This window comes from Eriocheir sinensis, chromosome 17 (genome assembly GCF_024679095.1).
Source record: "Eriocheir sinensis breed Jianghai 21 chromosome 17, ASM2467909v1, whole genome shotgun sequence".
NCBI lineage: Eukaryota > Metazoa > Arthropoda > Malacostraca > Decapoda > Varunidae > Eriocheir > Eriocheir sinensis.
In genome coordinates, this window is record NC_066525.1 from 21,758,328 (window position 1) to 21,780,808 (window position 22,481).

At 44.9% G+C, this 22,481-nt stretch overlaps 1 protein-coding gene across 1 annotated transcript in view; it reads right to left on the bottom strand.

Moving 5' to 3' along the window:
• LOC127000083 (organic cation transporter protein-like) overlaps positions 1–22,481 on the bottom strand; it is a 66,840-nt gene that overhangs the window by 18,084 nt on the left and 26,275 nt on the right. Inside the window, exon 5 of the mRNA XM_050863506.1 lies at positions 16,263–16,522. Within this exon, the coding sequence (XP_050719463.1) occupies positions 16,263–16,522 (260 nt within the window). The remainder of the gene's footprint in view (positions 1–16,262; positions 16,523–22,481) is intronic.

Sequence of the window (22,481 nt, forward strand, 5' to 3'; positions counted from 1 at the left end):
GACCTCGTAATGAGCCAATAGGCTTGTTGCCTGCATTTCCATGTTTCCATGTTTCCATGTGTCGGGGAAAATAAACATGGGTTGAGGTATCTTTAAGTAGTAGTAGTGGTAATAGTAAAGTAGTAGTTGTGGTAGTAGAAGTAGCAGGAGCAGCAGTAGTAGTGTGGGTAATAGTAGTAGAATTATTATTAGTAGTAGAAGAGGTATTTTTAAGTAGTAGTGGTAATAGTAAAAGTAGTAGTAGAAGTATCAGGAGCAGTAGTAGTAGTGAGTAGTAGCAGTAGTAGTAGTATTAGTAGTAGTAGTAGTAGTAGTAGTAGTAGTAGTAGTAATAGTAGTAGTTGTAGTAGTAGTAGTGGTAATAGTGGAAGTAGTAGTAGTGGTAGTAGAAACAGAAGCATTAGTATTAGTAAGGGTAGTAGTAGTAGTAGTAGTAGTAGTAGTAGTATCTTTTAAGTAACAGAAAAAAGTAGCAGTAGTAGTAGTAGTAGTGGTAGTAGTAGTAGTAGTAGTAGTAGTAGTAGTAGTAGTAGTAGTAGTAGTAGTAGAAGAAGAAAAAAGTAGTAGTACCAGTAGTAGTAGTAGTAGTAGTAGTAGTAGTAGTAGTAGTAGTGGTAGTAGGAGTAGCAGCAGCAGCAATAGTAGTGGTAGGGGTAGTTGTAGTAGTTGTGGCGTAGGGAGAAGACGTGCTGTGATTAGCTCTGTTACTTTGTGTCATAAGTTAGGTTCTACAGCCGATACTGCCATGGATTGTATACCTTTGTACGCGTGAACGTGCAGTGAATGTAACGATATATAGTGCAACACGGTGCCAGTGACGATGCAGGTGTTAATTACGAATTACTGCTGGTTGAGAGAGGCCGTGTGCTGGCCGGCAGTTTGAAAAATCACTGTTGTAACGATGCATATTGGGTCAGTGCCTCAGGGGTTACGGAAGAAGGCAAACCGTGTCCCCACGTCTTCTCGTCGGCCGTGCGCGACCGTCGAATCTGTGGCGGACGGCTGAAAGGTGGAAAATTGGAAGCCAGAGCTGAGGGAAAGGAGGGAAAGATGGAGAGAGGGGAAGGGAGGGAAAGAGGGAGTACAAAGGAAAAGCAAACAGCAACAGACCACTTGGTCCTAACTAGGTTGTTTGTTGTTGCTACCATCTACTCTAATCTACAAGTCAGAGACACAGGACAGCAGAGGCGAAGGCTCCTCCCCTCCCACCAGCTCCTCCAGCCGAGGCTGGCATGAAAAGGAAGAATACAATGTAGTATAGAAAAAACTACAACGGAATTTTACATGGACAGAAGGAAGATCATACACGACAACATCATACACGACAACTAAGCTAACACCACTTTCTGTTAGACCGGAGCAAAATAGCGGATGTTCGGGTTAGCTTCTAAATATTTGTCTAGTCGGTTTTTGAACGTGCAAATAGTTTCGCTTTCGACGACGTTTTGAGGCAAACCATTCCATACATTGATGACACGGTTGAAGAAGTGTTTTGATACATTTGAGTTGAAACGCTTCCTCGTTATTTTGTATCCATTGTTTCTTGTTACACTTGATTGAGAGACTAAAATAATCATGAACATTAACGTTATCGAATCCCCAGAAAATTTTAAACACTTCTATAAGGTCACCTCTTAGCCTGGGCTGTGATAAGCTGAATAAGTTAAGCTCTTTAAGTCTGTCTTCGTATGGTTTGTTTCGCAGTCTAGGGATCATTTTAGTGGCTCGACACTACACCCTCTCGAGTTTATCAATATCCTCTCTGTAATAGGAACACCAAAACTGAACGCAATACTCAAGATGTGGGCGAGCAAACGAATTGTACAGTATCAATATTACTTTTTCTAATTTGTGTTCAAATGTACGACCAATAAATCCGATCAGTTTGTTGGCAGTTTTTATTACTTCTGTGCAATGTTGACTCGGTTTAAGATCGTTCGAAATTATTACTCCAGATATTTTTCTTTGTTGGCTTCAGAGAGTTGCACTCCGTTAATTTGATAATGAATACGATCGTTGTTGATTTCGATATGCATAACCTTGCACTTTTTAATATTGAAATTCATTTGCCATGTTCGTGCCTAACTACTTAAACGTTCGAGATCAGCTTGGAAGTGTTCTTTATCCATTGTCGTAGTGACTCTGCTGGCTATTTTTGTGTCGTCGGCAAATTTCGATATTTTACACGATAGCCCTTCGTCAGTGTTATTTACGTACACTAAAAACAGAACAGGTCCCAACACCGACCCCTGTGGAACACCGCTTTTGATATCTCGCCAGCCAGATGATATACCATTCATAACAACTCTGTTTACGGTCGGTAAGCCAATCTTTGAGCCACTTATGAATATTACCATTTTTACCGTGAGCTTGCAATTTACTAAGGAGGCGGTTGTGAGGGACTTTGTCAAATGCTTTCTGAAAATCCAAATATGCAATGTCTAGGGAGGAGGGGGAAAGGGAGGGAGAGTGGAGAGGAGAGAGGGAGAGGGAGAGGGAGAGAGTACATCATCCAATATACTTTCTCAGTATGTCAAATATGTTTAAATGTCAGGGATGTATAAGGGAGTGGTGAATTCTAGATAGCGGGTCGGGATGGGCGGCAGTGGGTCAGTTTTCAAGTACGAGGGTAAACATTAGAGAGCACGTACCCCCCTCCCCCCATCGCTACCCACGCACATCCCCTCACTTCCCGTCTCCCCGCCAACCCCGTCCCGTTGCCCAGTAACTTCCCACCCCCGCCTGTGGGCCACGTTCAGGAGCCATAAAACACAGTGTCCGACTCAGGGAACAGCTGGTAATACATAGGAAGAACAGACACCAGAAGACCTATCGGTCTATGGCGAGGGTGTCTGTTTACTACCGCTACTACTAGTAATCTACGTGTGGTAGGACAGGACAGAAAAGATGAAGGCTCCTCCCCACCCACCTCTCCCTCCGGCAACGTGCCGGCAGGAAATAGTTAGAACACCATGTACCTTTAAGGAAGAAAGGGACATGGAAATTTTACAGTAAAGAGAGAAATAAGAGGAAATTACTACCCTTAACTTATACTACTGGTAACCTAAGCTGTGGGGGAAAATGACTTCATTACATAAGAAACAGAAACACAAGGAGAATGGAAGAGGACGAGTGGCCTACACAGGGCAGCCTCAGGATCCCCCCTAATACTCACGATGGGTGAGGTGTAGTTTCAGGGGCACAGGTGGAGGCTTGATCCTCGTTTTACCGGCGGTACTAGGCACGGCACCAGTAACCTGTCACCTTACTGCACCCACACCTCACTCCACCTGTCATGCGGACATTAACTGTTGCTTTACTCTATTGTTAACTAACGCTACTTGTAATCTAGGTTGTGGGGGAGAATAATATGAATTTAGGTTGACGTCTTGCTGCAATCTGTCTGAAAACATACGAAGAAGGGTCAGTATAATCTTATATCCCTGAAGTACTTATCCAATGAAGACTTGAAGCTATTGATACTCTGTGCGCTAACAACTGACGGTGGGAGTCTATTCCAGTGATCGACGACTTTATTATTGAAAAAACTTTTGCGCACCAATGTGTTACATCGGTTTCCCTTTAACTTCATACCGTTGCTGCGTGTTATTGTGTTGGTGTCTCTCTGAAATAGACTATCTGGGTTAATATTGTCGAATCCATTAAGGATTTTGAACTCTTCAATTAAGTCCCCTCTTATCCTTCGCTTTTTTAGGGAAAACATATCTAAACGCTTTAAACGCTCGTCATATGGAAAGTTTCGAAGCGCTGGAATTTGTTTGGTTGCTCGTCCCTGTATCCTTTCTAGCAAAACTTGATCTTTGATATAATTCGGTGACCAGAACTGAACGGCGTATTCTAGGTGTGGTCTTACAAATGCTAAATATAATCTCTTCATAAGTTCGGGCATAGACTTCACAACTAGTTGACGGGAAATCTCTTCAGTCTTGGCGCGCTGGCTTCGCGTAAGGGGCCGATTGTTATGGAGACTTTCACTGCGTTCTTACTCCGAATTTAAGTGGAAACAGGACGAAATCTTCAAGTTTTAGTGCATACAAGCAGGCAGGAGTGTCTCTAGAGTGATTTGGTCGAGGATTCAAGGTAACTTACATAAAATAGCACCATGCGTGCACTTTGAAAACGTTGTGTAAAAAATGGCAAATTTGCGTAACTTTAGGTTGAAATCTTTACGTAAAATGAATGATAACTGTAGGATAGTGAAGTCCACAGTTTTACGTATTAGGAAACAAGAAATGTACGTTTAGTTAGTGCCTACATGGCAACTCAGCTCAGTTCCCGCGTCGCCTAACTCGCCTTAGGCACGCAGTCAGCTGGGCACTTCCCCTCTGTAAAGGATTATCGCTGTCCTGCCTCTGTTTACTCTCCAAGTAAAGGACCTACAGTTATTCATCGTCTCTGTACCCTTCCCCACAACTGGACGAGCGTGCAGAACTTCATGGTGAGCAACAGGTTGGCCCAGCGCCTGCATTTGCTGAAGCTCGTCGGGTTCTTCCCCGGGGACGTGCAGGCCGACCTGGACCGGGCCAAGGCAGAGGAGAAGGAGGACGACGAGGTGATCTTGGCCCAGCTTGCCAGGGAGCTGGCCGACGACCAGCCGGACCCGCCGACGGACGAGTTGCTCCTCGCCGCGGTCGGCAACTACGCCGGCTACCTGGCCAGGAAGGTCCAGGCCAACTCCTCTGTGGCCGAGTGCTGCAAGCAGGAGCTTGCCCAGCAGGAGGAGATGAAGATTACCGTGGAGCTCGAGAGGGCGACCCGCCCTCTGTGATGTTCGACGCCCTGGTCGAGCTGGTCGACAGGGGAGAGCTGGAGACGGGCCGGGCGGTCCTGAAGCGGCCATCTCTCCCAATGGCCCACATGGCGTCCTTCGGGATGTCGCTGTGGGACTCCCTGATGTGCAGGGAGGACAAGAAGGAGCGCAGGTTGAGGTTCCTTGCCATGCGCCACAGGGACGGGTTCAGGCACCTCCTGGAGTTCCTGGCGGCCTCAGACCCGACCTAGCAGGGGTACAGGTGCCAGGAGGGGCACAACCTGGCCAACACCATCTTGCCGCACATCAGCAGGTCCCTCTTCAACTGTTTCGGTGCTAATTTCTCCAAGGACGTGACCTCAGAAGCGAGGAAGAACAAGGCCTTGAAGCAGCCGACCGGCAGGAAGAGGAGCAGTATCGAGGAGGGCAGGAAGGAGACGGCGAGGAACAGGGACGTGTACAAGTCCAGGAAACTGACCGGGGCCCACAAGTCATAGGCCAAAAGGCTAAAGTGATTGTTCAGGACGAGGGCCAGATAGCCGGCAAGACGTGCTGCGGCAATAGTGACATCGAATTCAACCAAAATAAGTTGTGATTGTATATAGAAAAATGAATATTTTGCTTTTGTTGAGTAAAATTAAGATGTTTCTGCATGCTTTCCTCAAGTATTAAGTTTCTAATGTGAAAATTAAGTGATTTATTAGATGTTAAAAACTTACGTAAAAAATTGCACTAAATAAAAAAAAATAAGTAGCTATTTCGGGCAAAAACTTATAAGATATGCTAAATATTGCTATTGATTCTGAAAATATAAGTGATTATCTCTGCATTTGGTGATGTTTGTGCATCTAGCGTAAAATCTGAGGATTTTATAGCCTTTTTAAGTTTTGTTATACTTATATAAAAAACAATTAATCGGGATTTTATTAGGGAACGACTTTGAATTTTTTGATACCGCTGCTCATGGAGACTCATATATGCCTAAGGGAGGTGCCTGTTTTAGTTTCAGGTCGCTAGCTGCTTTGGTTTTGAAAATATTTAAATTTTATTTTTTTGAAAATCGGCCCCCTGCGAATCGGCCCCGCGCCCCGTTTCCCGTCAAGAGATTGTGAAGTCTATGGTTCGGGTGATTTATAATCAAAGTTTCTTGAGATTAGTCCTAACATCATATTGGCTTTTTTACTCGCTGCAGAACATTGATCACTCATTTTAAGAGTGTTACTGATAATGACACCAAGATCCTTTTTTTGTTTTACTTTGCTGAGCTCATGTCCTTGAATCTGATATTTAAAGTTAGGATTTTTTTTCACCTATGTGCATTACTTTACATTTATCTACGTTAAAACTCATTTGCCATTTTTCGCTCCAGTCGGCAAGTCTTATTAAGTCTGATTGAATCTTTTCGCAACTTTCACTGTTCATTACCGTACCTCCTAATTTGGTGTCGTCGGCGAATTTGGCTACTTTTGATAGAATATCAGTTTCTAAGTCGTTCACGTAAATTATGAATAGTGTTGGCCCCAGGACCGAACCTTGGGGCACGCCACTGGTGACGGGTTGCCAATCCGATGCTTCACCATTAAGAACTACACGTTGTTCTCTGTCGGTGAGCCAGTCATGAATCCACGCACATAGATGGTCGTTAATACCGTGGGAACGCAATTTAGAAATAAGTCTAACGTGAGGAATTTTATCAAACGCCTTCTGAAAATCTAGGTAAATTACGTCATATGGGCTTCGGGCGTCCCAACATGTATAAACATCGTTGAAAAAAGTTAATAGGTTGGTAAGGCAAGACCGATTACTACGAAATCCGTGCTGACTATCAGTTATCAAATCATTTGTTTCAAGGAAAGTGATCATTTTATCCCTGATCATTTTTTCGAATAGTTTAATTAGGACAGACGTAAGGCTGATAGGACGATAATTACTGGCTTGTTTTTTATCTCCTATTTTAAAGATCGGGGTAATGTTGGCCTTTTTCCACTCGAGAGGCACACTGGCCTGTGCTAATGACTTGTTGAATATTAATGTTATGGGTAATTCTAGCTGTTGACTACATTCTCTCAACAAGCGAGGAGATAAATTGTCGGGGCCCGGAGATTTATTTGGATCTATTTTCTGCAGGTACGCACGCACTTCGATAATGTTATCACTACTATTACTACTACTCTGCTCATATGTGTAGGATCAGGTGTACGTATTAGTAAGATTGTAAAGTGGTGGCGAAGAGCAATGGTAGTAGAAACAGAAACAATAGTTCTTGTATTACCGTAAAGGCAGATTAGGCATATGTAAGTGTATGTCTGTGTGTATGTATATGGGAGGAGACAAGAGTCAAAGTGGGGTCTGCTACTGTTGCTCTCTTCATCACCATAAATAGCAACTAAGATAATCATAATGGCACCGAAATGGAGCCCCCTCAGTGTTGCGTCTGTTCGTCTAGAAATCAAAACTGTGTTCTGTGCTCCTGCGTAAGACGAGGCCAACCCTGTGTGAACTGTAAGAGAGGTGGAGACTGTCGAAACCCAAAACCCTCATCGGCAGAATGTGGAAAATGGTGAGCAACCACAAGTGGTGCTGGGTGGGCAGGCCAATGAAAGCGCTGGAGATTATCAGGTGGACGGGGGTGCAGGTGGCGAGAGACAAGGGCACGGTGACCAAGGTGAGGACGCCTCGCGCGAGCTCCGCTTTTGGCAGCGGTGGACACTCGAGGAGACAGGGGAGTGAGTGCGAGACGCTTACAATCATGTGATAGCATTTTCTCCGAGTAATATACTTAAGGCCCCGAGATGTAACGCCACCAAAACCTTGATAGATGAGAAAACCTACCTCATTAGAGCGTACAACAACTCCACGCAAATCGCCCCCTACGCTTTAAAGATTCTGGCCATACTACCGCACCTCATATGCCAACGGACTAACAAAAAGTCGAAACAATCTGAGGACGTGAAGGCGGTACAAAGAAGAATCGAGTTGTGGAGGAAAGGGAACATCCGGAAGCTACTTGACAAGGCTAAAACACTGCAGGAAAGACTACGCAGACCTAACATTTACAAGAATGACAGTAACGACAGGGCTAGAAACTTTGTTGACAAGATGAGACAAGGCAAAGTGGCCATGGAAAATAGATCACTGGCACTAGAAGATGAGGCAGCTGGGGTCTTTCCCATGAAAGAAGAGACAAGGCAGATCCTTAAGGGTCAAGGACAAGCATCCAGATGCTAGACCTGCACACCCAGAAATGAAATTCCCAGGGGACTACACCCCCCCCGCATCGAGCCGTCTTAGACCGTATCAGCGGTGACGGGATTTTGAGGCACGCTCTTCACATTCAAGGAGCGGCTGGACCATCAGGCTTGGATGCCAAGGGATGGAAACACCTCCTCAGTAAGAACATCTTTGGTAATCCATCTGTGGATCTTCGCGACGCAGTAGCCGCCCTAGCAAGAAAATTTGCGTCAGAGAATTGCCAATACCTCGAACCTTTGACGGCCCGCTGGTTCATCCCGCTGGATGTAAAACCAGGCTGTCGCCCCATCGGGATAGTGGAAGTGCTCAGGAGGATCATAGGCAAGGCTGTCATGGAAGTGGTGAAGGACGACGTGAGGAAGGCGGTGGGAAACGTCCAAGTGTGTGTGGGTCAGCAGGCTGGGTGTGAAGCTGCCATTCACGCCGTCAGGAAAATGTTCGAAGACCCAGAATGCGAGGCGGTGCTAATGCGTTCAACAACATCAATAGGGAAACAACACTGCACAACATCAAAATCAAGTGCCCTATATTTGCCCAATATATTGAAAATACGTACAAGGAACCTGCCAGACTGTTCGTCAGCAGTTATAATGACCAACGACTTGAAGACCCGAAGGCCATACAGTCCTCAGAGGGCACCACCCAGGGCGACCCAGTGACCATGGCAATGTTTGCCCTGGGAATGATGAAGCTGCAGGACATCATCCGCCATGAATACACCAATGTCAAACAGGTGGCGTATGCGGATGACCTCACCGAGGGAAAGTCTGCAGACCTCAGATAATGGTGGAACTTCGTCAATGAACACGGCCCTAAAATAGGGCACCATCCCAACGCCACTACGTCTGTGGTGATTGTAAAACCTGAGGCATGCGATTGGGTCAAAACCGCATTCCAGGGTAGTAAAGTGAAAAACATTTGAAACATTTTATTATCCCTTTTATACAATTATGTATTTACAATAATTTTGTACTGCAGGGAGCCCATTTAAAGCTGGGAGCTTTTTGGGCAGGTGGAAATTGAAGCTGTCAGTGGCTGGTGAAAGACACCTCGGGGCAGTTATTGGAACAGCTGAATGCAGAATCGAATATGTGAAAACAGCTGTAAAGCGCTGGGAGTCCGAATTGCAGAGGCTGAGTAAGATCGTCAAAACGGAACCGCAGGCAGCCTACGCAGCATTTACGTACGATGTCAAGCATAAATGGAACTACCGCATGAGGACAGTTCCTGATGATGCTCCGTAACTAAAACCTCCGAAAAATGCTATTAGAAACACCTTCATACTGGCGATAGAAAATGGGAGATGCCCCAGTGACCAGGAGCGCAGGTTGCTAGATTTGCCGCCAAGAATGGGTGGGCTCGGCATCACCAACTTGCTGAATTCGAGGACTCACTCAGAATCACGGCCTCTTTGACCGGATATATTATCAACCAAAACGAAAGGGGAGAAGACAACCCTAAAGAAATTATGTCACTAAGGAATGAAATCTCCAAAAAACGGAGAAGAAAAACAGAGAGACACTCTATGTGACCTAATGAGAGAACTCCCAGAAGACACAAGGAGGAAGACGGATATTGCACAGGAAGTGGGCGCTTCGAATTGGCTAACCACACTACCTATCAGGGTAAAAGGCTTCAACTTAAACAAAAAATAATTCACAGATGCCCTTGCCCTGAGGTATGGCTGGCCAGTGAATGGGCTTATAAACATGTGTAATTGTGGCTCCCCCTTCAACCAAAACCATGCCATGACTTGCAAGACAGGAGGCTTCGTCTGTATGAGACATGATGAAGTGAGAGACGTAACAGCTCAAATGCTGAAAGAAGTCTGTCACGACGGGACTGTGGAGCCCATGCTGCTCCCTCTGCAAGACGAACACCTCACCAGACGCACCACTAATGTTTCGAACGAACCACGAGTGGGTGTTAACGCCAGAGAGTTTTGGACTCGTGGACAAAGGGCGTATTTTGAAATAACGATCTTCGATCCCATGGCCCATTGCCACAGAGACCTGACCCTCGATGCAGCCCATAGAAGAAATGAACAAGAGAAGAACAGAGCATATGAAGAAAGAATACAGGATGTGGACCAGGGCTCCTTCAACCCGTTAGTATTCACGACGTCAGGAGGTATGGGACCAAGGGCGCAGAGCTTCTACACAAGACTCGCCGAAACACTGGCGGATAAGAAACAGCAGCCGAGAAGCAGTGTGGTCACCTGGATGAGATGCAGGCTGTCCTTCTCCCTCCTGAGATAAGCCTTGGTCTGCCTGAGAGGAACCAGGTCACCTGCATCCAAAACCACCCACATTGCCGACCTGGACTTTGGGGCGACGGTGGTTGATAGTCGTATTAACCACAAGCTTTGTTAGCTTAAAAATAATATGTTTAATAAGGTTTATAATACTAAATAAAGATGGTTGTCGGCCACAGTCATTGGCGGGGTGAGGCCAATGAATTGTTTTGTGAAAGACTGAGGAAAGATACCTCTCACAACGCAACTCTTAAGGAAAGGCTGGATAAATGTAAACATGCAGACAGGACTACTAGAGCTTAGCTCGGGCCCGGTAGACTACATATATGTAAATACAAATAGGTAAATACACACATACTGATACAGCTAATGAAAACCTTCGATAGAAGGAAAGTTATGGGACCAGATCGAATCTCGGGACAAGTGCTAAAAAATGTAGAAATGAATTATTGGAGCCATTTTATGACATAATAACATGCTCTATAAATACAGGAAAGGGGACCTAAGAATAGAAAAGAGCATACATTATACCAATTTATAAAAGTGGAGATAATACTGAACCACTAAATTAGTATAGATAAGTCTCTTTGAAAAGTTTAATGTGCCAGATTTGTGAAGCTATAATAAAAAAGGAAAACATGATAAGGGACAGTTTGGATTTAAAATAGGGAAATCGTGTTTCACCAACTTACTCTATTTCTACTCAAAGGCAATAGACGTGGTACAAGAGTGAGAAGGGTGGGTGATTGTGTATATCTCGATTTGAAAAAAAGATTTCGACAAGGTTTCGCACATAAGGTTAATCTGGAAACTACAGCAGTGGGGAGGAATGGGCGGAAATATTATCGAGTGGATAAAGGATTACTTAATGGGAAGAGAAGTGAAGACGGTGATTAGAGAGGAGAAATCAAATTGGAGGAAAGTAGAGAGTGGAGGTCCCTTAAAGCTCAGTTTTGGCACTAATAATGTTTAGAATATATATAAATGATATGCCAAAAGGCATTAAAAGTTATATGAGCCTTTTTGCAGATGATACAAAGTTAATAAGAAAAGTGAAGCAGGAGGAAGACTGTAAAGAGCTACTAAAATACCGGGACAGAGTGTATAGATAGAGCCAGTTATGGGAGATGGAATTTAATACAAACAAGTACCATGTTATTGAAATGGGAAAAGCTAAAAAATCAGACCAAGGAAAACATTGAATGTGACATATGAAGACAGATTGAAGGAGATGGACTTGGCAACACTGGAACAAAGAAGGGAGAGAGGAGATCTGATCACGCTGCATAAGTTGGTAAACAAGTTTGATGATGTGGATAGAGATGATCTCTTCTTAACTGCGAGAACGCAGGGGCTGAGAGGACATAGAAAGAAACTTCATAAAGGAACCTGTTTGAGTAACTTTAAAAAGGTAGAGTTTTCCACAAAGAAGAGTTAACAAATGAAACAGCTTGCGGGAAGAGGTGGCGGAAGCAAGCAGTGTCCAACAAATGAAGGAAAGGCTGGATAAATGTAGATATGTAACCAGGACTATCAGAGCTTAGCTCAGGCCCAGTAGACTACAAATAGGTAAATATAAATAGGTAGACACACACACACAAGAAATGGACGAAGCAACTAGAGGAAAATGAAATCATCACAGAAAGACAGTTCGGATTAAGGAAAGGAAGAGCATGCCTGACAAACTTGGTGTGTTTCTATTCAAGGGTGATAGATGTTGTGAAGGAGAGAGGTGGATGGGCTGATGCTGTCTGCCTGGACTTGAAAAAGGCCTTTGACAAGGTGCCGCATAGGAGGTTGATGTGGAAGCTGAAGACAGTGGGTAAATTAGGATGAGGACTTCTAAAGTGGATGGAGGATTTTCTGAAGAACAGGATGATGAGAACAACTATTAGAGACAGGAAATCAAGTTGGAAAAATGTCATGAGTGGAGTTCCGCTAGGCACTGTGTTGGCCCCAATTATGTTTGCAGCATATGTTAATGATATGATAGAAGGAGTGAAGAGCTATATGAGTCTGTTTGCCGATGATGCTAAGATAATGAGAAGAGTGGAAAAAGAGGAGGACTGCTTGCTGCTCCAGAGAGACCTGGACACAGTGTGGGAATGGAGCAGGAAGTGGGAAATGGAATTTAATACCCAAAAAGTGCAGTGTTATTGAATTTGAAAAGAGTGGAATGAGAGTAGAGGGACATTATAAGTTGGGTAAGGATAAGTTAGACAAGAAGACAGAAGAAAAAGACCTTGGAGTGATGATCACAGAAAACTTGTCTCCAGAAAGACATGTGAATAAAATATCAGCTGAGACATACAACCTGCTGAGGAACATCAGAGCAGCGTTCACATACCTTGATGAGGACATGGTAAGGAAATTAATTGTGACCTTGATACGCCCTAGACTAGAATATGCATCAGTGGCTTGATCGCCATCACTTAAAAAACACGTTAGAAAACTTGAGAGGATACAGAGAGCGGCAACAAAAATGGCACCTAGTCTGAGCGACCTGCCTTATGAAGAAAGATTGCTGAGGCTGAACCTCCCTACATTGGAAAGTAGAAGAGAGAGAGGAGATTTAATAGCAGTGTATAGGGTGATGAATGGTCTGGAGAAATTGGATAGAAATGACCTTTTGATAAGAGAGAAACTTAAGAGGAAATGGAAAACTGTCAATTGAGAAAAGGAAATTGTAGAAGAGACATCAAGAAGAACAGCTTCCCGCAGAGATGTGTGGGGGTCTGGAATGGGCTGGAGAGGAAAGTGGTACAGGCTAAGTCATTTAATGGATGGAGTCCGTAGTAGTAGTATAGTAGTAGTAGTAATAATAGTGGTAGTTGTAGTAGTGGTAATAGTAGAAGTAGTAGTAGTGATAGTAGTAGTGGTAGTAATAGTAGTAGTAGTAGTAGTAGTAGTAGTAGTAGTAGTAGTAGAATCTTGGACGATTCTGGGCATATTCCTCCTACTCATCCCCCCTCTGACTCCTTTATGCCTGTTATTAAGATTCTTCCAAATGATGTTTTCTATGCCCTCTCAACCTCAACTCTCAGATGGCTTATGGACCTGATGGAGTGCCTCCTATTGTCCTTAATAACTGTGCTTCTGTGCTGTCACCCTGCCTGGTCAAACTCTTTCGTCTCTGCCTATCAACATATATCTTTCCTTCCTGCTGGAAGTATGCCTTTGTACAGCCTGTGCCTAAGAAGGGTGACCACTCCAATCCCTCAAACTACCGCCCAATAGCTTTACTTTCATGTCTATCTAAAGCTTTTGAGTCAATCCTTAACCGGAAGATTCAAAAGCACCTTTCCACTTCTAATCTTCTATCTGATCGCCAGTATGGATTCTGCAAGGGGCGTTCTACTGGCGATCTTCTTGCTCTCTTAACTGACTCTTGGTCATCCTCTCTTAGTAGTTTCGGTGAAACTTTCTCTGTTGCGCTAGACATATCGAAAGCCTTCGATAGAGTCTGGAACCAGTCTTTGCTTTCTAAACTGCCCTCTTTCGGTTTCTATCCTTCTCTTTGTTCCTTTATCTCCAGTTTCCTTTCCGGTCGTTCTATCTCTGCGGTGGTAGACGGTCACTGCTCTTCCCCTAAACCTATCAACAGTGGCGTTCCAGAGGGCTCTGTCCTATCACCCACTCTCTTCCTGTTATTTATCAATGATCTTCTTTCCATAACAAACTGTCCTGTCCACTCGTACGCCGACGACTACACTCTGCATTGTTCAACTTCTTTCAATAGAAGACCATCACAACAGGAAGTACATGACTCCAGACTGGAGGCTGCAGAACGCTTAACCTCAGACCTTGCTATCATTTCCGATTGGGGCAGAAGGAACCTTGTATCCTTCAATGCCTCAAAAACTCAATTTCTCCACCTATCAACTCGACACAATCTTTCAAACACCTATCCCCTATTCTTCGACAACACTCAGCTGTCACCTTCTTCAACATTAAACATCCTCGGTCTATCCTTAACTCAAAATCTCAACTGGAAACTTCATATCTCCTCTCTCGCTAAATCAGCTTCCTCGAGGTTGGGCGTTCTGTATCGTCTCCGCCAGTTCTTCTCCCCCGCGCAGTTGCTATCCATATACAGGGGCCTTGTCCGCCCTCGTATGGAGTATGCATCCACCCACACAGCTCTTCTGGACAGAGTGGAGGCTAAGGCTCTACGTCTCATCAGCTCTCCTCCTCCTACTGATAGTCTTCTACCTCTTAAATTCCGCCGCGATGTTGCCTCTCTTTCTATCTTCTATCGATATTTCCACGTTGACTGTTCTTTTGAACTTGCTAACTACATGCCTCCCCCCCTCCCGCGGCCCCGCTGCACACAACTTTCTACTCATGCTCAACCCTATACTGTCCAAATCCCTTATGCAAGAGTTAACCAGCATCTTCACTCTTTCATCCCTCACGCTGGTAAACTCTGGAACAATCTTCCTTCATCTGTATTTCCTCCTGCCTACGACTTGAACTCTTTCAAGAGGAGGGTATCAGGACACCTCTCCTCCCGAATCTGAGCTTGCTTTTGGCCACCTCTTCTGATTCTTTTATGGGAGCAGCGATTAGCGGGCTTTTTTATTATTTTTTTTGTGCCCTTGAGCTGTCTCCTTTGTTGTAAAAAAAAAAAAAGTAGTATTAGTAGTAGCAGTAGTAGTAGCTGTAGTAGTAACAGTAGTAGTAGTAGTAGTAGAAGTAGTAGTAATAGTAATAGTAGTAGTAGTAGTAGTTGTAGTAGTAGTAGTACTACAGTAGTAGTAGTAGTAGTAGTAGTAGTAGTAGTAGTAGTAGTAGTAGCAGCAGCTGCAGCAGCAGTAGCAGCAGCAGCAGCAGTAGTACTAGTGGTGGTGGTAGTAGTAGTAGTAGTAGTAGTAGTATAGTAGTAGTGCAGCGCAGCGACTTGCCTGATGGGCGAGCCTCCCATAACTCACTCTGCGAGGGGGGTAGCTCTTTGGCCGACTGGTTAAGGAGTGGCTCTCCCGTCTCGCTGGTCGCGGGTTCGATCCCTGGCGTCGACAAAACATTTCCTTGTTTGGATTAATTTCTGGTGCGTTTCGTTTCTATTTTTTTACAACAAAGGAAACGCCTCGAGGGCAACAAAAAAAGTGTAGGAAAAAAAGCCCGCTACTCACCGCTCCCATAATACGTAGACAGAAGTAAAGAGTGGCCAAAAGAGAGATCAATTTCGGGTGGAGAGGTGTCTTGAAACACTCTTCTTGAAGGAAGACAATTCATAGGCAGGAGGAAATGCAGACGAAGAAAGGCTGTTACAGAGTTTACCAGTATAAGGGATGAAAGAGTGAAGATGCTGGTTAACTCTTGCATAAGGGGTTTGGACAGTATAGGGATGGACTAGAGTAGAAAGTCAAGTGCAGCGGGGCCGAGGTAGGGGGGGAGGCATGCAGTTAGCAAGTTCAGAAGAGCAGTCAGCATGAAAATATCGATAGAAGAAAGAAAGAGAGGTAATATGGCGGCGGAATTTAAGAGGTCAGAGGTCGTGTTGGAGTATAGTAAAGAAAAAAATCTGGCGTTTCACTGGTGGCAAGGCATCCTCTCCTGTGATTCTGTTGTGTCACCCCGAGGGTGTAACAGGTAGTGTGATGGCCAATGCTTTCCAAAAAATTCATAGAAAATGGGAAATTTCAAACACACAGAAATTAATCTAGATAGGGATGGGGCGCCGTGTAGTGCAGCGACTTGCCTGATGGGCGAGCCTCCCATAGCTCACCCTGCGAGTGGGGGTACCTCTTTGGCCGACTGGTTAAGGAGTGGCTGTCCCGTCTCGCTGGTTGCGGGTTCGATCCCCGGCGCCGGCAAAACCTTTCCTTGTCTGGATTAATTTCTCGTGTGTTTCGTTACACGTAGAGGTTGTGTGGGAGTGTAGTAAAGAGTAAATTCTGCCATATCAGTAGTAGTAGTAGTAGTAGTAGTAGCAGCAGCAGCAGTAGTAGCAGTAGTAGTAGTAGTAGCAGTAGCAGTAGTTACCTGAGGGAATGACGGTGAGGCAAAGGATGACAACGCCGCATATCGTGAAGCCAATGATGCTCGGGTTCTTCCTGCCGAACTTCTTAATTAGAGGCGCCGTCAGGGAGTATCCGGGCGTTTCCATGAGCCCACTGAGGACCATGTAGAGGAAGGGGTCAGAACTGTAGATGGCGCCACTCAGACTCAAGCCACAATACACGAGAGACGAGATGAAGAGGTTGACGGAGAGAGCGATAGTGACCACCCTCATTTTGTGGGACCTGGAGAGGCAAGATAGAGAGAGAGAGAGAGAGAGAGAGAGAGAGAGAGAGAGAGAGAGAGAGAGAGAGAGAGAGAGAGAGAGAGAGAGAGAGAGAGAGAGAGATTCCTACCACACACACCCTATGGTCCAGACCAGGAGGCCTGTTCCAAACAGATATGAAAAAAAAAAAAGCATGACATTCTTATGTTGCTATGCGTCTTGACGTGTACGCAACCCACAATGCTCACTGTCCGTGGTGTATTAATGAGTTTTCAGTGTATCTTTGAGTTACATGAGAAGTTTCACTGTACTGTGCTGTGTTAAGATATTCCTTCGCTTCGTTGTGCTGCGTTACTTGTGCTGTGATGTGCCTTTTTTTTTTGTTTTTTAGAGCAGAGAAGACAGCTCAAGGGCAAAAAAAAAAGTAACAATAATGAAAAAAATCCCGCTATTCACTGCTCCTATAAAAAGCCCAGAGGAGTGACCGATAGATAGGTCAATTTCGGGGGGAAAGGTGTCCTGATGCCCTACTCTTGAAAGAGTTCAAGTCATAGGCAGGAGGAAATACAGAGAAAGGAAGATTGTTAAAGAACTAACCTGCGTGAGGGATGAAAGAGTGAAGATGCTGGTTAACTTGTGCGAAAGGGATTTGGACAGTAAAAGGATGAGCTTGAGTTGAAAGTCGTGTGCGGCGAGGCTGCGGGAGGGGGGAAGACATGCAGTTAGCAAGTTCAAAAGAGCACTCAGCGTGAAGACATCGATAGATGATAGAGAGACAACATGGCGGAGGAATTTAAGAAGTAGAAGACTATCAGTGAGAAGAGGAGAGCTGATGAGACGAAGAGCCTTAGACTGAGACGAAGAGCCTTAGACTCCACTTTGTCCAAAAGAGCTGTGTGAGTAGTAAACCCCGACACATGAGATGGATATTCCATACGAGGGCGGACAAGGCCCCTGTATATGGATAGCAACTGTGCGGGGGAGAAGAACTGGTGGAGACGATACAGAACGCCCAACCTCGACGAAGTGATTTAGTGATAGAAGAGATGTGAAATTTCCAGTTAAGACTTTGAGTTAAGGATAGACCGAGGATGTTTAGTGTTGAAGAAGGTGACAGCTGAGTGTTGTTGAAGAATAGGGGATAGGTGTTTGGAAGATTGTGTTGAGTTGATAGATGGAGAAATTGGGTTTTTGAGGCATTGGTTCCTTTTACCCCAATCGGAAATAATAGCAAGGACTGAGGTTAAGCCTTGTAATTCCTGTTGAGAGAAGTTGAATAATGCAGAGTAGAGTCGTCAGCGTATGAGTGGATAGGACAATTTGTTATGGAATGATTATTGATGAATAACAGGACGAGAATGGGTGATAGGACAGAGCCCTGTGTTAATATGTTTAGGGGAAGAACAGTGACCTTATACAGCAGCAGAAATAGTGCAGCCGGAAAGAAAACTGGATATAAAGGAACAGAGAGAAGGATAGAATCCGAAAAAGGGCAGTTTAGAAAGCAAAAGATTGTGCCACACTATATCGAAAGTTTTCGATATGTCTAGCTCTTCACCGAAATGGCTAAGAGAGGATGACCAGGAGTTAGTGAAGAGAGCAAGAAGATCGCCGGTAAAACGCGCCTTTGGGAACCCATGGTGGCGTTCAGATTGAAGATCAGAAGTGGAAAGGTGCTTTTGAATATTCCGGTTAAAGATTGATTCAAAAGCTTTAGATAGAGAGGAAAGTAAAGTTATAGGGCGGTAGTTTGAGGGATTGGAACGGTAACCCTTCTTAGGCACAGACTACATATGTGAAGGCGGAATTACAGCAGGAAGGAAAGGTAGATGTTGAAAAGCAGAGGCGAAAGAGTTTGACCAGGCAGGGTGTCAGCACGGAAGCATAGTTTTTAAGGACAATAGGAGGCACTCCATCAGGTCCATAAACCTTCTGAGAGTTGAGGCCAGAAAGAGCTCAGAAAACATCATACTTAAGAATCTTAATAACAGCCATAAAGGAGTGAGAGGGGGGATGAGTAGAAGGAATATGCTCAGAATCGTCCGGAGTGGAGTTTTTACAGACAATTTGAGAGAAGAGTTCAGCTTTTGAGATATATATATGAGACGGCGGTGCTGCCATCAGGGTTAAGGAAAGGTTTTGACATTTACTATAGATGAGAGATTTTGGTAAGTCGAAGAATAGATCTGGCACAATTCCGGGCAGAAATGTAAAGTTCATGGTAGCAGGAGTGCGAAGGCTTTGGTACCTTTTGTGAGCTGCCTCTCTATCTTCGATAGCACGAGAACAAGCGTGAATAAACCAAGGCTTTTTAGCATGAGGAGTAGAGAAAGTACGTGGAGTGTGTGCCTCCATTCCAGAAACAATCATCTCCGTGATGCGCTGGGCACACACAGAGGGGTCTCTCTCCTGGAAGCAGTAATCATTCCTCGGAAAATCAGAAAAGTACATCCTCAGGTCATCCCACCGAGCTGAAGCAAAATGCCAGAAGCATCGCCTCTTCGGTGGGTCCTGTGGCTGTGCAGGAGCGATAGGACAGGATACAGAATTAATGTTGTGATTGGAGGAGCCCAATGGAGAGAACAGTTTGACAGAGTAAGCAGAAGGGTTAGAGGTAAGGAAGAGGTCTAGTATGTTGGGTCTATCTCCAAGACGGTCGGGAATACGTGTAGAGTGCTAAATCAACTGCTCTAGATCATTGAGGAGAGCAAAGTTGTAGACTTGTTCACCAGGCTGGTCAGTGAAAGAGGATGAAAGCCAAAGCTGGTGATGAACATTGAAATCTCCTAGGATGGAGATTTCAGCGAACTCTTAAGTGGAACTCAATTTAAGAGTTCAAGTAGTCAAAGAATTGTACATAGTTAGTAGAGTTAGGTGAAAGATAAACAGCACAGATGTATTTAGTAATAGAATGATTATGAAGTCTCAGCCAGATGGTGGAAAATTCAGAAGTCAAGGTCGTGGGTACGAAAGCAAGAGATGTCGTTGCGTCCGGGCGCAAGCCACTCCTGGTGAAGTATATATGGGAAGTGAGGAGGGTGCTGAAGCCCTCCAAAGACCCTTCCCATGTCCTCACTAACCGTTTCCCTATTGTCTCATCCACACCAGAGAGTAGTTCAGCATGCTCTCTAAAGACAGATCTCTCTAGCCACACCACACTACATTCACACAGCATACACACCTTTTCCCAAAATTCAAAATGGCTAACAAAAACTCTGCCTCGGAGTCCCCGCCTGGGGGGTGTCATGATTTCATTATTCAAGAAATAGCCCGTGGAAAATACCGCGGGAGTCCCCGTCATTTTGATTGAGAGAGCGGAAATAAGTCCCAGGACAGGCGGGAAAACTAGAAGACGGGGGCAGCGAGCTATTTCAAATCATAATCGTTATTGCTGCCAAAGCTGAACTATGTGTGGGATGCATGACCCACTATTACCTAGTGCATGGTGTTAGGTTATTAATAAATAATAATCCATAGCCGTTAGGGCGTTTAGTGTGTTACACAGAAAAAGAGATGTCAGTTGTGGCGAGTGCTGGCATCTTGACCGCGGAGCGCGGGGTGGCCGAGTGACCGTGGGTCACGGCCGCACCCATCATCTTCCTGAGAGACACCACCGTGACCAGACGTCCCTCACCAAATCTACCGCGCCACGTGTCCATCGTGGTGGCTTTCCTGCCCTGATAGTATTCACAAGCTACGTGCTGTGTACTGCAGGCGAGAGAAGCCCTTGGGAGGTACGAGAAGGCGGCGTGTTGCTGGACGGTTACGAGAAGAGGACTGAAGGAGGACCAACGTGCGCGAGGATCACGTGGTAGATCAGGTGCGGCTTCTGCTACGCCCACCTACAGTTAAGTACACTTATTGCATAGGATGTTTTAAGATAGTTAGCTAGGTTGCTGTGTGCCTGGAATTAATTCATTATTCCTTATTTTCCAGCGAGTTTTCTTTGTTGCTTTAAATAAACTTCAGAGCAGGTTCATCTGGTCTTTGCTTACCCTATGGTAGTGTGATTTGGTCAAAAATAAGGGACGAAAAGGGGCTGTGAGTCTCTGAACACATGCACATGCATGTATGTAAGCGAGCAGTAGTTTCTGGTTTCATCCCTTGTTGGTTCACCAACCTCCCCCATACCCAACCTTTCCTTTCTCACACAATCATCCCCACCCAACTACCCAACAACACCTTTGTCGTTGGCGGGGCTAGCCTCGCTCACAGTGCCTTTAACTTTAAGCCAAGTTTACCCTAAATTTACTCCTAAGTGCTTCATTATCCACATGTGACACCAAATCATATTTTTTGCCCATTAGGTCGGAGTCTCAAAGATCCACTGCCAAACACTGCCAAAATAACATCCTTGTCCGACGCTTTGTTAAAGTTTTATTTGCGAAAAACAGGGGAACACGACCCCTGAAACCTTTAGTAGGAGATTTCAATGTTCACCACTAGCTTTGGCTTTCATCGTCTCTCACTGACCAGCCTGGTGAACAAGCCTTCAACTTTGCTCTCCTCAATGACCTAGAGCAGTTGGTTCAGCACCCCACACGTATTCTCGACCGTCTTGGAGACCGGCCCAACATACTAGACCTCTTCCTTACCTCTAACCCTTCTGCTGTTCTCTCCGTTGGGCCCCTCCGATCACAACACTAATTCTGTATCCTGTCCTATCGCTCTTGTACACCCTCTGGACCCACCGAAGAGGCGATGCTTCTGGTATCTTGCTTCAGCACGGTAGAACGACCTGAGGATGTACTTTTCCGATTTCCCGTGGAATTATTACTGCTTCCAGGAGAGAGACCCCTCTGTGTGTGCCCAGCGCATCACAGAGGTGATTGTCTTTGGAATGGAGGCAAACATTCCACGTACTTTCTCTACTCCTCATGCTAAAAAGCCTTGGTTTAATCACGCTTGTTGTCGTGCTGTCAAAGTTAGAGAGACAGCTCACAAAAGGTACCAGAGCCTTCGCACTCCTGCTAACCATGATCTTTACATTTCTGCCCAGGATCGTGCCAAACCTATTCTCCGACTTACCAAAACTTCTTCATTAATAGAAAATGCCAAAACCTTACTTCTTCTAATTCTTATCGGGACTTCTGGCATCTAGCCAAAAACATCTCATCCAACTTCACTTCTTCATATTTCCCTCCTCTCCTTAGTCCTGACGGCAGCACCGCCGTCTCATCTATCTCTAAGGCTGAACTCTTCTCTCAAACCTTTTCTAAAAACTCCACTCTGGACGATTCTGGGCATATTCCTCCTACTCACCCACCCTCTGACTCCTATATGTCTGTTATTAAGATACTTAAGAATGATGTTTTCTATGCCGTCTCTGGCCTCAATCTTCAGAAGGCTTATGGACCTGATGGAGTGCCTCCTATTGTCCTTAAAAACTGTGCTTCCGTGCTGACACCTGCCTGGTCAAACTGTTTCGCCTCTGCCTGTCAACATCTATCTTTCCTTCCTGCTGGAACTATGTCTTCATACAGCCTATGCCAAAGAAGGGTGACCGTTCCAATCCCTCAAACTACCGTCCTATAGCTTTATTTTCTTGTCTATCTAAAGCTTTTGAATTAAGCCTTAACCGGAAGATTCAAAAGCACCTTTCCACTTCTGACCTTCTAGCTGATCGCCAGAATGGGTTCCGCAAGTTTCGTTCTTCTAGTGATCTCCTTGCTTTCCTAACTGACTCTTGGTCATCCTCTCGGTGAAACCTTTGCTATTGCGCTGGACATATCAAAAGCCTTTGATAGGGTCTGGTACAAATCTTTGCTTTCCAAACTACCCTCCTACGTTTTCTATCCTTTTCTCTGTATCTTTATCTCCAGTTTCCTTTCTGATCGTTCTATTTCTGCTGTGGTAGACGATCACTGTTCTTCAACTAAACCTATTAACAGTGGTGTCCCTCAGGTCTCTGTTCTATCTCCCACTCTCTTTCTGTTATTCATTAATGATCTTTCTTCCAAAACGAACTGTCCTATCCA